The sequence below is a fragment of the Triticum dicoccoides genome, chromosome 7A (assembly GCF_002162155.2).
Source record: "Triticum dicoccoides isolate Atlit2015 ecotype Zavitan chromosome 7A, WEW_v2.0, whole genome shotgun sequence".
In the NCBI taxonomy this organism is placed as follows: Eukaryota; Viridiplantae; Streptophyta; class Magnoliopsida; order Poales; family Poaceae; genus Triticum; species Triticum dicoccoides.
The window spans coordinates 309,970,001-309,985,188 of record NC_041392.1 but is presented as its reverse complement, the minus strand read 5'-3'; the positions used below and the strand labels follow the sequence as shown (position 1 = coordinate 309,985,188).

At 46.4% G+C, this 15,188-nt stretch overlaps 1 protein-coding gene across 1 annotated transcript in view; it reads right to left on the bottom strand.

The window, feature by feature from the left end:
- Positions 1 to 10,405: 10,405 nt before the first annotated feature.
- Positions 10,406 to 15,188, bottom strand: part of LOC119329376 (dihydroxy-acid dehydratase, chloroplastic-like) — a 5,347-nt gene continuing 564 nt past the window's right edge. The window contains exons 2-15 of the mRNA XM_037602413.1: positions 14,791 to 15,188; positions 14,156 to 14,227; positions 13,824 to 13,871; positions 13,560 to 13,714; positions 13,231 to 13,425; positions 13,049 to 13,160; positions 12,762 to 12,831; positions 12,617 to 12,675; positions 12,415 to 12,538; positions 12,262 to 12,332; positions 11,892 to 11,993; positions 11,328 to 11,408; positions 10,908 to 11,066; positions 10,406 to 10,825 (exon numbers count right to left, since the gene is read on the bottom strand). Of these exons, the coding sequence (XP_037458310.1) occupies positions 10,775 to 10,825; positions 10,908 to 11,066; positions 11,328 to 11,408; positions 11,892 to 11,993; positions 12,262 to 12,332; positions 12,415 to 12,538; positions 12,617 to 12,675; positions 12,762 to 12,831; positions 13,049 to 13,160; positions 13,231 to 13,425; positions 13,560 to 13,714; positions 13,824 to 13,871; positions 14,156 to 14,227; positions 14,791 to 15,188 (1,697 nt within the window). The 3' untranslated portion in view covers positions 10,406 to 10,774. The remainder of the gene's footprint in view (positions 10,826 to 10,907; positions 11,067 to 11,327; positions 11,409 to 11,891; positions 11,994 to 12,261; positions 12,333 to 12,414; positions 12,539 to 12,616; positions 12,676 to 12,761; positions 12,832 to 13,048; positions 13,161 to 13,230; positions 13,426 to 13,559; positions 13,715 to 13,823; positions 13,872 to 14,155; positions 14,228 to 14,790) is intronic.

Here is a 15,188-nt window from a genome sequence, read left to right as displayed (position 1 = left end):
TTCTGCAAATCTGTAAATCCCTGGATAATAGCTAAATTCGTAGATCTGGAAAAAAAACGTCCTCGGGCTGCATCTAGAACATGAAGCCCATCAAAGAAAAGACCGAGGGTTGCTCACCCTGGGCCTTGGGAGCCGGCAATGTTGGGCCTGATTTGGAGGCGCTGGAGGGGTGGCCTAGGCAAGGTCGTGTGCGGTCAACGCGTGGAGCGGGATGAGGCGCTGCTGCTCTCGTCTCTGAATAGCAGAAACAGCAGCGGGGGCGCGAGGTACAGAGCGACGGACGGCGGGAATGGCTGTCGGCGACGCGGGACTTGGAGGATCCAGGCGGAGGCCGCCCTCGATGGCAGAGGTGCATCGTCATCCCCTCGAATGAGGATAGAAGCAGGAGGTGGTTGCGGTCTCGACATGAAGCAGAGGAGGACGCAGGCGGCGACGCAGCAGAGGAAACTTGGCGGGGCACCCCGGCAAGGGAGATGGCCGGCGCGAGCACTCAGGCACGAGGAGACGACACGAAACGACGAAGAGGGGCGCGAGGCAGGGGTCCAGGGCGCGTCTCATTCTCCTGCTCGAAGCAGAGGGTGCAGGGGAAGCAGAGGCTGGCGATGAGGGACGCAGGGTCGCGATCAACACGAGCGAGGCTTGGCGCTAGCGAAGGATGCGAGCAGAGGCGAGGTGAGGGACTTGGCGGGGTGACGTTCTGCTTCAGTACTTGGCGCGGCGAAGGAGGAGCTGCTCGCTCCGGCGTTCGTCGTTTGCTGCGTGCGCCGTGAAATCTACCCACGTCGGAGGGGATCAAACGGGGAGGCGGCTTGGCGAGGAGGTTTTGCTCTAGGAGGTTGCAGAGGTCCATGGTGCGGGTCCCGGCGACGTGGATGAGGCGAGGAGGAGCGGATCCGGGCGTGGGGAGCTCGTCCCCGACGGCAGAGAGGAAGATCCGGCCGGAGAGCTTGAACGATGGCGGCGAGGTCCCTGTGATCCACAGGAGAGAGACCCTGAGAGGAGGAGAAGAAACGAGATGGGGGAAAAGGAAGGAGAGGGAAGGGCACGGGACGGCAGAGCACTGGCCTGGTCGACGGCGGTCGGCAAGGGCGGCGTCGTGCTTGAGGACGAGCTCGGGCGTGGAGCAGAACCATGGAAGGAGGGGCTTGCGGGAGTTGCAGGGAGCACCTCCTGGACGTTGGATCTCTATCCAAGGGTCCAGATGGATGGATCTGGAGGTTGGGTGGTAGCTGGACAAGGAGGAAAGTTGGAGGCTGTGGTTGGCTCGATGTGGACTCTGAGGAGGATTTGGACAGAGGGTGGCGGCGGACTGAAATGGATGGATGGGACATGAGGCCTAGAAACTAGGGTTTGGTTTGATTTGGGTAGGCGTTGGACTACATATAGGGACAAAAGGATTAGGTTTGGACCCTCCGATCAAAATTGGACGGTCTCGGATAGATGGGTTAGGGAATCCAAATAAGAAAACGGTGATGTTATATAGACGTTTGGGGATGATCCGGACCCATCGGTAATGACAACCCGGGTCGGGTTCGGGTAAGTTTCAGACGCGCGAGAGAGGTCTATGCAATGCGCAGAGAGGGGTAGGCTGGGCCTAGGTGGACTGTGGAGAGCGGGTTGGTCTATGAGAAGAGGGCAGAGATGCAGCCCGGCACGGTTTCTGGAGACCAAAAACGTCCGACGAAAAGACCAGCTATAATGCCGCTATAAGTATTCGTTGGGGCATCAAACGAACTCCGAATGCGATGAAACTTGGCAGGCGGCCTACTGACAACATAACAACACCGCACACCAACTCTCATCCCATTCCGAGAACATTTCTCGGCCACTTATAAAATACTATTTTGGACGTGCCGCGGGCGCGCGCAAGTGTGTCTGGGCTCAAGACGTTCAACGGAAAGAATGAGGAGACCGAGACGGATGCAAGTTTCGAAAACATGATGATGCAATGCGGATGATGACATGGCAAGATGCAACACGCAGCGAAAAGTAAGACAACAACAGCGAATAACTGGAAGACACCTGGCGCGTCGGTCTCGAGGCGTCACATCTTGCCTCTCTTTATTCTTATCACATCGGTAACTCCTCGTTCTTCGAATACTTCATCCACACAAAACTTTAACAAAAACTTGTGAGATCCGTTAGTATAATAAAGCAAATCACTACCTTTAGGTACTGTTGCAAAATCACTCCAATTTCATATTAGAACTATATCTACTGTATTCCAACTTCACTATGGTTCATACCCCCCGATACTACCCATAAATTCATCAAAATAAGCAATCAACACATAGAAAACAGAATCTGTCAAAAACAGGACAGTCTATAGTAATCTAGAAGTTTAGTAAACTTCTGTAACTCCAAAAAATTATAAAAAAATGTGACAATTTAAAAACTTTGTACAGAAGTAATGTGCAAAAAGTTTCAGACCCGTTTGACTTTCCAGTAAAAAATTTAAAATCACACGCTACAGCCAAAGTTTCTGTTTTTGTACTGCACAAAGTAAACAAGCAATCTAATCATCCTTAAACCAAGGCTTGGCACATTATTTTTATAATACAATGGATATATACAAGGGGATAATTATTTTCATAGAAGCTTCCATGAATTTTTTTACATTGTTTCCATGAGCATGAACACAAGTGTTCAAGGTCGACCCTCATTTCTCCAATGCATAACCTTCCAATCACTTCTCTTATTGAAAAACTTTTTAGGTATGAGAGGCAAGTAAATTTTTTTGTATTTTCATTCTTTTAAAAAAATTGTATGTTTCACCCACAACTAAAAAGAAACAAAAAGTAAAAACAAAATCTACTTAGTGAAGAAAGCAAACAAGCATACACAAGAATATCAACCCCACGCTATTGCTCCTCGCAACGGCGCCAGAAAATAGCTTGATAATCCCCAAGTGCAGGGAATCATCGTAGCAATTCCCAATGGTGGAAATGATAAGTATGGAGTGTCAAACCCACAAGGAGCTAAAGGTAAGATCAATATTCTCTCAAGCCCTATCTGCCACTGATACGACTCTACGTACATCGAACGTTTGCTTCCAACTAGAAACGAGAAATAAAACTACGTTGTGGGTATGAAGAGGATAACTTTGCATGATATCGGAGAGCTAAAATATAAAAGTAGGTGTTGTTATCATAAATTTAGAATATATTACTAAATATTATAAATAGAGAGTATAGAATAATGATGGGTCAGTATGCGGAATTATCCTAGGCAATCGTTAACAAGACCCGTAGTCGTCATTGCAATTTCATATGAGGGAGAGGCATAAGCTAACATACTTTCTCTTCTTGGATAATATGCACTTATGATTGGAACTCTAGCAAGCATCCACGACTACTAAAGATCATTAAGGTAAAACCCACCATAGCATTAAAGCATCAACTCCCCTTTATCCCATACGCAACAACCCCCTTACTCGGGTTTATGCTTCTGTCACTCAAGCAACCCACTATAAGTGAATCATGAACGTATTGCAACACCCTACAGCGGGAATCCCTCACGCTTGCGCGACACGGAGGGCACAATAGGACAGCACCAAAATAAAACATACAACTTGTACCAATCTAGATCATCAATCAACCCAAAGACAAAGGATATCTACTCAAAACATCATAGGATGGCAACACATCATTGGATCATAATATGTGGCATAAAGCACCATGTTCAAGTAGGGATTACAGCGGGGTGCGGGAGAGTGGACCGCGTAAAAGAGATGAGGATGGTGATGATGATGGTGATGGTGATGAAGACGATCACCGCGGCGATGATTCCCCTCCCGATGGCACTCCGGTGCCACTGAGAGAGAGGAGGAGAGGTTCTCCCCCTTGTGCTTCCTCCTTCATGGCCTCCCCCCCTAGATGGGGAGAGGTTCTCCCTCTGGTCCTTGGCCTTCATGGTGATGATGGCCCCTCCGGGATCCTCCTCCATAGCCTCAGGTGATGATGGCCCCCTCCGGCAGGGTGCTAGAGAGGGCCTATTTTGATTTCTCGTGGCTACAGAGTCTTGCGGCAGCGGAACTTTGATTTTCTGGGGGTTTCTGTATTTATAGGAATTTTTGGTGTCGATTTCACGTCAGGGGGGTCTCTGAATCGTCCACGAGATAGGGGCCCACGCCCAGGGGGTAGGGCGCGCCCCCACCCTCCCGGACAGCTCGGGACTCTTCTGGCCCAACTCTTTTACTCCGGGGGCTTCTTTTGGTCCATAAAAATTGTCAAAAATTGTCATTTCAATTGGACTCCGTTTGGTATTCCTTTTATGTAAAACTCAAAAACAAGGAAAAAACAGAAACTGACACTGGCACTGGGCTCTAGGTTAATAGGTTAGTCCCAAAAATCATATAAAATAGCATATAAAACATCTAAGATGGATAATATAATAGCATGAATACTTCATAAATTATAGATACGTTGGAGATGTATCGGTTATTCACATGGCGATGTGAACTAGATTATTGACTCTAGTGCAAGTGGGAGACTGATGGAAATATGCCCTAGAGACAATAATAAAATGGTTATTATTATATTTCCTAAATCATGATAAAGGTTTATTATTCATGCTAGAATTATATTCATCGGAAACTTAAATACATGTGTCGATACATAAACTAATACCGTGTCCCTAGTGAGCCTCTACTAGACTAGCTCATTGATCAAAGATGGTTAAGGTTTCCTAACCATAGACATGAGTTGTCATTTGATAATGGGATCACATCATTAGGAGAATGATGTGATGGACAAGACCCATTCGTTAGCATAGCATTTGATCGTTCAGTTTATATCTATTACTTTCTTAATGTCAAATACATATTCCTTCGACTATGAGATTATGCAACTCCCGGATACCGGAGGAATACCTTGTGTGCTATCAAACGTCACAACATAACTGGGTGATCATAAATATGCTCTACAGGTATCTCTGAAGGTGTTTGTTGAGCTGGCATGGATCGAGATTAGGATTTGTTACTCCGAGTATCGGAGAGGTATCTCTGGGCCCTCTCGGTAATACACATCATAAGAAGCCTTGCAAGAAATGTGACTAATGAGTTAGTTACGAGATGATGTATTACGTAACGAGTAAAGAGACTTGCCGGTAACGAGATTGAACTAGGTATGAAGATACCGACGATCAAATCTTGGGCAAGTAACATACCGATGGACAAAGGGAATTGTGTATGTTGTCATAATGGTTGAACCGATAAAGATCTTCATAGAATATGTAGGAGCCAATATGGGCATCCAGGTTTCGCTGTTGGTTATTGACCGGAGAGGTGTCTTGGTCATGTCTACATAGTTCTCGAACCCGTAGGGTCCGCACGCTTAACGTTCGTTGATGATATAGTGTTATATGAGTTATGTGATTTGGTGACGGAATGTTGTTTGGAGTCCTGGATGAGATCACGGACATGACGAGGAGTCTCAAAATGGTCGAGAGGTAAAGATTGATATATAGGACGATGATATTCGGACACCGGAAGTGTTTCGGAGGGTACCGGGTACTTATCGGGTCACCGGAAGGGGTTCTGGGCACCCCCGGCAAAAGTTATGGGCCTTATGGGCCAAGAGAGGGAACGCACCAGCCACAAGGGGCTGGCGCGCCCCCATAGCAGGTCGGCCTAGGAGGAGAAGAAAAGAGGGGAAGGGAAACGAAAGTGTGGAGTGAGACTCCCCCTTCTTTCCCTCCCCCCTCCTCTTTCCTTTCCCGTTGTTCAAATATGGCAGGAGGGCGCGGCCAGGGCAGGAGCCCTAGGGCCGGCCGGCCACCTATGTGGTGCACCAGGCTGCCTCCCCTCCCCCTCCCACCTATATATATATATATATATATATATATATATATATATATATATATATATATATGTGTGTGGGGGGGGGGAGGGGGGAGGGGGCGCCTAGCACACACCAGATCAATTGTTAGCCGTGTGCGGTGCCCCCCTCCATCGTTTACACCCCCGGTCATATTTCCGTAGTGCTTAGGCGAAGCCCTGCGGAGATCACTTCACCATCGCCGTCACCACGCCGTTTTGCTGACGGAACTCATCTACTACCTCATCGTCTTGCTGGATCAAGAAGGCGAAGGATGATACATCTCCATCGTATCTACTTTTCCAAACACTTTTGACCTTGTTTTGGACTCTAACTTGCATGATTTGAATGGAACTAACCCGGACTGGCGTTGTTTTTGGCAGAATTGCCATGGTGTTATTTTTGTGCAGAAATAAAAGTTCTCGAAATGACATGAAACTTCACGGAGAATATTTTTGGAATATATAAAAAATACTGGCGAAAGAATCAACGTCAGGGGGCCCACACCCTGTCCACGAGGGTGGGGGCGCGCCCACCCCCCTGGGACGCGCCCCCCTGTCTCGTGGGCCCCCTGATGCTCCACTAACCTCAACTCCAACTCTATATATTCACGTTAGGAGAGAAAAAAAATGAGGGAGAAGGATTCATCACGTTTTACGATACGGAGCCGCCGCCAAGCCCTAATCTCTCTCGGGAGGGCTGATCTGGAGTCCGTTCGGGGCTCCGGAGAGGGGAATCCGTCGCCATCGTCATCATCAACCTTCCTCCATCACCAATTTCATGATGCTCACCGCCGTGCGTGAGTAATTCCATCGTAGGCTTGCTGGACGGTGATGGGTTGGGTGAGATTTATCATGTAATCGAGTTAGTTTTGTTAGGGTTTGATCCCTAGTATCCATTATGTTCTGAGATTGATGTTGCTATGACTTTGCTATGCTTAATGCTTGTCACTAGGGCCCGAGTGCCATGATTTCAGATCTGGACCTATTATGTTTCCATGAATATATGTGAGTTCTCGATCCTATTTTGCAAGTCAATAGTCACGTACTATGTGTTATGATCCGGTAACCCCGAAGTGACAATAATCGGGACCACTCCCGGTGATGAATATAGTTAGAGGAGTTCATGTATTCACTAAGTGTTAATGCTTTGTTCCGGTACTCTATTAAAAGGAGGCCTTAATATCCCTTAGTTTTCAATAGGACCCCGCTGCCACGGGAGGGTAGGACAAAAGATGCCATGCAAGTTCTTTTCCATAAGCACGTATGACTATATTTGGAATACATGCCTACATTACATTGATGAACTGGAGCTAGTTCTGTGTCACCCTATGTTATAACTGTTACATGAGGAATCGCATCCGACATAATTATCCATTATTGATCCATTGCCTATGAGCTTTTCACATATTGATCTTTGCTTAGTTACGTTTCCGTTGCCACTGTTACAATCACTACAAAACCAATAATATTACTTTTGCCACTGTTATCGTTACTTCCATATTACTTTGCTACTAAATACTTTGCTGCAGATATTAAGTCTTTCAGGTGCGGTTGAATTAACAACTCAACTGTTAATACTTGAGAATATTCTTTGGCTCCCCATGTGTCAAATCAATAAATTTGGGTTGAATACTCTACCCTCAAAAACTATTGCGATCCCCTATACTTGTGGGTTATCAAAGGACATCACTGAGCTGAACATGTGCTAAACGCGGAGGTGTCGTACGTTCGGTACTAGATCGGTTGGATCACGAAGAAAGTTCGACTACATCAACCGCGTGTGAAATGCTTCCGCTTACGGTCTACGAGGGTATGTAGACACACTCTCCCCTCTCGTTGCTATGCATCTCCTTGATAGATCTTGCATGTGCGTAGAATTTTTTTTGTTTTTCGTGCAACATTTCCCAACATTTATCCCATAAGCAACAACCCCCTTACTCGGGTTTAAGCTTCTGTCACTCTAGCAACCCACTATAAGCGAATCATGAACGTATTGCAACACCCTACGGCGGGAATCCTTCACGTGTGCGCGGCACAGATGGCACCATAGGACAGCACCAAAATAAAACATACAACTCAAACCAATCTAGATCATCAATCAACCCAAAAGACAAAAGAAATCTACTCAAAACATCATAGGATGGCAACACATCATTGGATCATAATAGGTGTCATAAAGCACCATGTTCAAGTAGGGGATTACAGCGGGATGCGGGAGAGTGGACCGCTTAAAAGATATGAGGAAGGTGATGAAGATGGTCATGTTAATGAAGACGATCACCGCGGCGATGGTTCCCCCGATGGCACTCCGGTGCCACCGTGAGAGAGGGGGAGAGAGTCTTGATGACCCACAAGTATAGGGGATCAATCGTAGTTCTTCCGACAAGTAAAAGTGTCGAACCCAACGAGGAGAAGAAGGAAATGACAAATGGTTTTCAGCAAGGTGTTCTCTGCAAGCACTGAAATTATAAGTAACGAGTAGTTTGATAGCAAGATAATTTGTAACGAGCAAGTAACGGTAATGGTAACAAAAGTGCAGTAAGGTAGCCAAATCCTTTTGAGGCAAAGGATAGACCAAAACTTTAGCATGTTCCTTTATCATGTGCCTTGGGTAGGGGTGGCGGCGAGCGGCACTCCTCCGTGATGACGAGGCGAGGCAGCGGAGAGCGGCACTCCACCTTCACGGTGCGCCGTGATGGCGACGAGAGCCGCTCTTCCTTCACGGTGTGTCGGGGGGCGGGGAGAGCCGCTCTTCCTTGACACGGTGTCCGATTTGGACACCGCTGATGCGCGATGGCGGAGAGCGTGGAGGGGATGTCGGCTCCAGCTTCACGGGGAGAAGCGCCCCTGATGGCGGAGTCGGGTCATTGGTGTGGACGACGAAGCGATTGTAAATGCATCAAGTGCCTCCTTAATTAGTGGTTTAGGAGTATTGAAGACAAATGGGTTGAGGGACTAATGTGTTTATGAGTATACACGGGAGTTATAGTCCCTGAAGATTTGGTTTAACCCATGGAAGACAACCCCTAAAAATGTATTTCTTCAAGTGAAGAAATTGGTACGTCCTTTGAAGAAATTGATGTGAAGACTTTGAAGCTTAAAGACTTTTGTTTTCGTAGTTTCTTTCTTCTTAGTTTTGAGTCATACCATACTGTTAAAGGTAGTCTAGGTGAATCATAGTTCACATTTCCAAAGTGATGCTCAAACCTATACATAGACAAGCCGCTTCGAGTGAAGCCTTTGGAAATCTCCGGAACAGCTGACGAATTTGCTAGCGACAGTGACGAAGTTCATCTGGTCGCTGACGAATTTGGCTAGGCTCAGGAGTCAGGATTTCGTCAGTGCGATCTGCCTAACGTGAGGAAATTGAGTGCCCCGATGAAATTGAGAGTTAAATTTCCGACCGTTGCTGCGCTGCGTGCCAGCTGTCGAGTGGATCCTTATCCTGACAATGGTCATGTCTGAGAAGGGAATTTATGACATTTCATGTCTAGTTGCCCCCTATCAAAGTTTGACGAATTTCTAAGAAATCTCCCATTCACCCTCCTCTGGGAGTAAACCTGCGCTTTCACCGACGGAGCATTAGCTACATCTGCTCCTTGAACTCCGCGTCAGTGCCGGCATAGACCTGGCCCGGCACCGCTAGCGCGAACTACGGTGGCGATTGCTGGTCGCCTGGTCCTCCTCGTCGCCGGAGGAGGAGATGACAATCTCCGCCCGCATCGAGTCGCCGCCAGCCGACGAGGACGGCGGCCCCGGAGTCTAAGGGCGGCGTCTCCACTAACTGCCAGATCCCGCCCCAGAACCGCCTGCCGACGCCGACGCCCAAGACTTGCCCATCACCGAAGATGTGGAGGGGGTGCGTGAGGAGGAGGATGCAATGTGGAGGGCGCCCGAGCGCGGCTTAAATAGCCGTGGCCAGGCCATGCGAAGGGACGGTCGGCCGCTTCAAGGTCGGACGCTTCAATGCGGCTGAGCGACCGGAGTTGATTCCTCGAGAACCTACGTCTGCATTGAAGCAACGATTGCCGAGAGGTCGCGTCAGTCAATGCCGTCCTCCCTCCCTCCGGTCACATCACGACATCAATGTCGACCTCCGCGTGCTCTGGTCCGGCATAAATGCGCCCATCACCGAAGATGTGGAAGGGGGTGCGGCGAGGAGGAGGATGCAATGTGGAGGGTGCCCGAGCGCGGCTTCAATAGCCGTGGCCAGGCCATGCGAAGGGCCGATCGGCCGCTTCAATGCGGCTCAGCGGCCGAAGTTGATTCCTCGAGAACCTACGTCTACATTGAAGCAACGATTGCCGAAAGGTCACGTCAGTCAATGTCATCCTCCCTCCCTCCGGTCACATCAAGACATCAATGTCGACCTCCGCGTGCTCTGGTCCGGCATAAATGCGGCGCGGTAAGCGGCACGTGCATCGAAAGGAAAGCACAGGAGGGGCGGGGTGACGGGTTTTTGATGGGCTACACACTTTTGTCTCGCTTTCGCGGTCCGGACGGTTGCACCTTTCTAGGGCATCTCTCTCACACACACATGCACATTTCCCATTGAATGACAACCAACTAGACAGGATGTTAAGCTGATATCCTAAAAAAAACGTTAAGCTGCCTTGAAGGCGTGGCCACAGAATTTCGGCACACCAACCAGATGCTGCACATGATTCAATTACATCATTTGACCAAACAAAGCAGCTCCAAGTTTCACATGAATTTGGGCGTCCCAAGGATAAACTCGAAGCTGTCTAATTCTCCACCACAACAACGCTAGATCATTATTCTTTTTCACCACTTCCCTCTGGCCTTCATCAAGCCACTGGAAACGGGCACCTTTATTGTCCCACAGCTACCATTACTACCAAAAAGTACACTTGCAAGAATAAACGCCCTTAAACGAATCGATTTCTGCTATAGGGACGCAAACTTTACTCGAATTAGCACAATATAGGATGGACCCTATTCGTCGGTGACGCACCCGCTTGAGGCTGAAGACACGAGCTTTATGTACTGCAAGAAAGAAAGGAAACGAGAGATGTTTATACAAGGTCAACATTGCACCATCAGGAATGCCGGTACTTGAACTGGGTACCTTCCATAGTGCTCCACTAGTAACCTTGTGTGGGGGCGGGCGCCATTTCCTTCGCCTTTGTTCGAGCTGGTCTTCTGTCAAATCAACATCAATTACTTTCTTCCCGACGTCGATCGTGATTGTATCGCCATTCTCAACAAGACCAATTGGGCCTCCTTCCTGAAAACAGCTACCTTGTGAATAACACACCCGCAAATTTACCAATTATGAGTTGGGCGCTTTAACCACTCAGCCATGGATGCTTAACAAGGATCATCGTACATCGTAAATAACCAATTTTCATAGGATATTTTCAGTGGTTATTTTTCGGTGACCCTAACTTGTATACTACTGAAAGAAGTTGAACTGCCACAAGAGAAAAAATTGAAAATTACACACTAGATAAATCTTGTAACCATTGGGAGTATTACAACACAGTACCTGTGCTTCAGGACATATGTGGCCCACAACAAATCCATGCGACCCCCCAGAAAATCTACCATCTGTCAGCAGGGCACACTCCTGTAGTAAAGATTAAACAATAGTTAAATATTCGTCAACTGTCGCAAAAAAAAACTAATAGGTTATCCGAAGAAAGCAAGATGACTTCATGGCATGCGTGCTGAGCGGCACATAGGCGCGGCATGGACAGAAAAACAGAGACAAAAGGAGGTTGCAAGGAAGCTCTAGAGCATTCAAATGTGAAGAACAAATCAATGTCAAGATTTTGAAGAGCAATGTAAGTGGTAATATGTTCAAGAAAGCCCAAGATTGTTTGCCTTGAAATTTCGAAATTTTCAGGAGCTATGAAGCATAGCAGAACGAACATATGGAGCTGTCCAGATGTACGATTTGCATTAGCAGCTCTACTTCCAAGAATGGGTAAAGTATGTCACTAACTAGGTGAGATATAAAATAGCAGTGCTCTTATGTTATTGCAATTATTAAGGGCACATAAAAACCAGAAATACAACTCTGACAATGGCATGCATGTGGTAGCATTACCTTCCCAAGACCAGCCCCCATTATTGCACTTGTTGGAGTCAACATTTCAGGCATCCCGGGACCTCCTTTTGGTCCTTCTCCTCGGATCAGTACAACCTTTCCCTGTTTTATAACCATCGTGGCAATGAAATACTTAATGAGAGAATGTACGAGACTTGCCCTGGTAAACTACCAGCATAACTGAATGAATCAAAACAGCTATTACATTGAAAAGGATGAAAAAACAAAGTTATACGTTGAACCAACTACAGATAATTGACTTGAGGAAATTTCATATGAGAGAGAGAGAGAGAGAGAGAGAGAGAGCAATTGCATGTCCAAAATCACCTCTTCTGAATCATGGCCTTACAAAGTTAATTGCACACATTACCTTGAAATTTGCTGGGTTTTCTGATATAGATGTAATCATTGATTCTTCACCGTCAAAAACTAGTGCAGGACCTGTCATTTGATAAATAAAAATTAAAATCTGCACATTATAAAGGCTTCCAACGATTGAAAAATGGAAGGAGCGAAAGAACACCTGAGAAAAACAGTCCCTCCTTGCCGGTTATTTTTGCTACTGAACCTTCTGGTGCAAGATTGCCATAAAGTATCTGTATATGCCCAGTCGATTTGATAGGATTGTCGAGCCGTCGTATTATTTGCTGAGTCAAATAACATGTGTACAAACGTTAGTACTCAAGGAGATGGAGTGGGCTGAAGAACTCAGGATTGAGCTTTACCTGTCCTTCCGATAAAGGTGGGAATATTTTTGCATTTTCCGCTAGAGTTTTTCCAGTGACTGAAGGGCAAGAAGAAAATACATGTCATTAGTCTATAAAAAGGAGTTCCTACATGACATGATGGACGATCATTGACTGTACGCACCAGTCATACAATCCCCATCAAGAAGACCTTGTTCCAAGAGATAATGAATTACTGCAGGTGTTCCGCCAATCTACAATGTCATTACAAGCATAAATTATTTGCATGGTTTTCTATGAACATGATTCCAACAAGTGTACAGTAAAAGTGTTAATACAACTTACATTCTAGAAACTTAGTGATTAACACTAGTGTTAGGTTTCCTCGATTGGCTTAAGTCCTTAAATTTTCAACTTCATTATGTGTGGTCAAACCAGAACGAAGTGAAATCAAGTTTAGCGAGTATTTACCTTATGCAGATCCTCCATGACATACTTTCCACTAGGCTTAAGATCTGCAAGAAAAGGAACTTGGTCGCTGACCTTCTGGAAATCATCAAGAGTTAATTGCAAACCCACAGACCTGAAAGGGGAAGGCAATGAGCATTTGTCTAATTAAGAAATAAAAAATGGACAAGAAGATGATAACCCACCTGGCAATAGCAATCAAATGCAGTACAGCATTAGTAGACCCACCAAGTGCCATGATAATAACCATTGCGTTCCGCAATGACTTCTCAGTTATAATGTCTCTAGGCTTCAAATCCATCTTTAACAATTCTAGGAGATACTTCCCAGCAAGACGGCATTCGTCTAACTTTAATGGGTCTTCAGCAGGGGTTGAAGAGCTTTGATAAATAAAACACAGATGAAATGATAATAATTTTAGTCAATCCATGAAGTCAAATCAAAGTGAAATGGTTAAGAGGAAACACAATGCTTTGCCTAGAATTAATAAGAAGTTTCCAGATGTTATTTGCACCTGTATGGAAGGCTCATGCCCATTGTCTCAATAGCAGATGCCATTGTGTTTGCTGTGTACATACCGCCACAAGCACCTGCTCCTGGGCATGAGTTGCGGAGCACATTCTTTCTTTCCTCGTCGCTGATTGATCCACTAACAAATTCTCCATAGCTCTGCATATAGCACATGAAAATAAGTAAGCATAATTTGTACATTGCTGCATAAGCAGCTGCGTGTAAAAAAGAAACCGAGTTGACGAACGTAAAAAGGTGATACACTTACCTGGAATGCAGATACTATGTCATATGAATTGCCCTGAAAGTGCCCAGGCTGCACAAATAAAATCTCAAAGTCAGAAAATTATCAGAAACATGTAAAAACAATACTGAACCAACACACATTTAACAGCACACATAGTTACACCAAACTGTGTTTCCAGTATGAATAGCTCCATTCAATTGTTATTTATAAACGGAACCATTTATGTGTCCCAGAAACAGTTCGGTTTCATCATAACTCTGAGTCACATCTACAGACTAGTAAAACACGAAACAAAGAGCATTCCCGCATGTGTAGTCAGTAGATTTATAACAAGAAAATAGGGGTAAGATTACCTTAATGGTTCCACCATAAACCATGATACTTGGTCGATTTAGCCGTCCCATTGCCATTATTGTACCTGGCATCTGCAATGCGAAGTGCCACTAAATTCAGACACAACAAACATCCAGATATCATAGTTATTCTATAAGCCCCACTTGTGTACAAGGTAAGACATGAGATAAATTGAAGTACTGGAAAGGTACAAAACATGGGTGTTTTCTCATTCTTAAACATTACAGTAAAGCAGACGCATATGAAACTAGAAACTTGTTCCACTGATTTTGTTCGTGATGAAATGGAAAACATACACAAAAACCGAGATAAAACTCCCAACTTCATTCTCAAACAAGGTGGGGCAGTACACCCATTTCAGAGAAAAATCCTGACAGCAGAAAGGATTGTGATGTTACCAAAACTAGGAACCATGGTTTGGCACAACTGAAGACAGACCCGGTTAATATTGTTTCGTTTTCCAGCGCTGGGCTAAAATACATGAGATTTGTAATACCACCGTGGCCAGAGCTGCAGTTTCATCTCTACTATAACAGAGCAGTGAAGAACAGATTGCAGCTTTTCAGAAGACCTAATCGCTGTTGAGTTAGGTAGGAAGGATAACAACAGTAGGCAGTATAGGGATCTCACTGACGTTCTTATCGCATCCAGGGATTGAGATATTGGCGTCGTAGTGCTGCGCCCCCATGACGGTCTCTATGCTGTCGGCGATGAGGTCGCGCGACTGGAGGCTGTAGCACATGCCCCTGGTACCCATGGAGATGGCGTCGCTGACCCCGACGGTGTTGAAGCGGAAGGCGACCATGCCGGCGTCGCGTATTCCGTCGCGCACGGCCTCGGCGAGCTGGAGCAGGTGCATGTTGCAGGTGTTCCCCTCGTACCAGACGGAGGAGACCCCGACCTGCGGCTTGCGGAGGTCGGCGTCGGTGAGGCCGACGCCGTAGAGCACGGCCTGCGACGCCCCCTGCGACTTGGGCTCCGTGATGCGCGCGCTGTACTTATTGAGCTTGGGCTCGTCGGAGACGGCGGCGG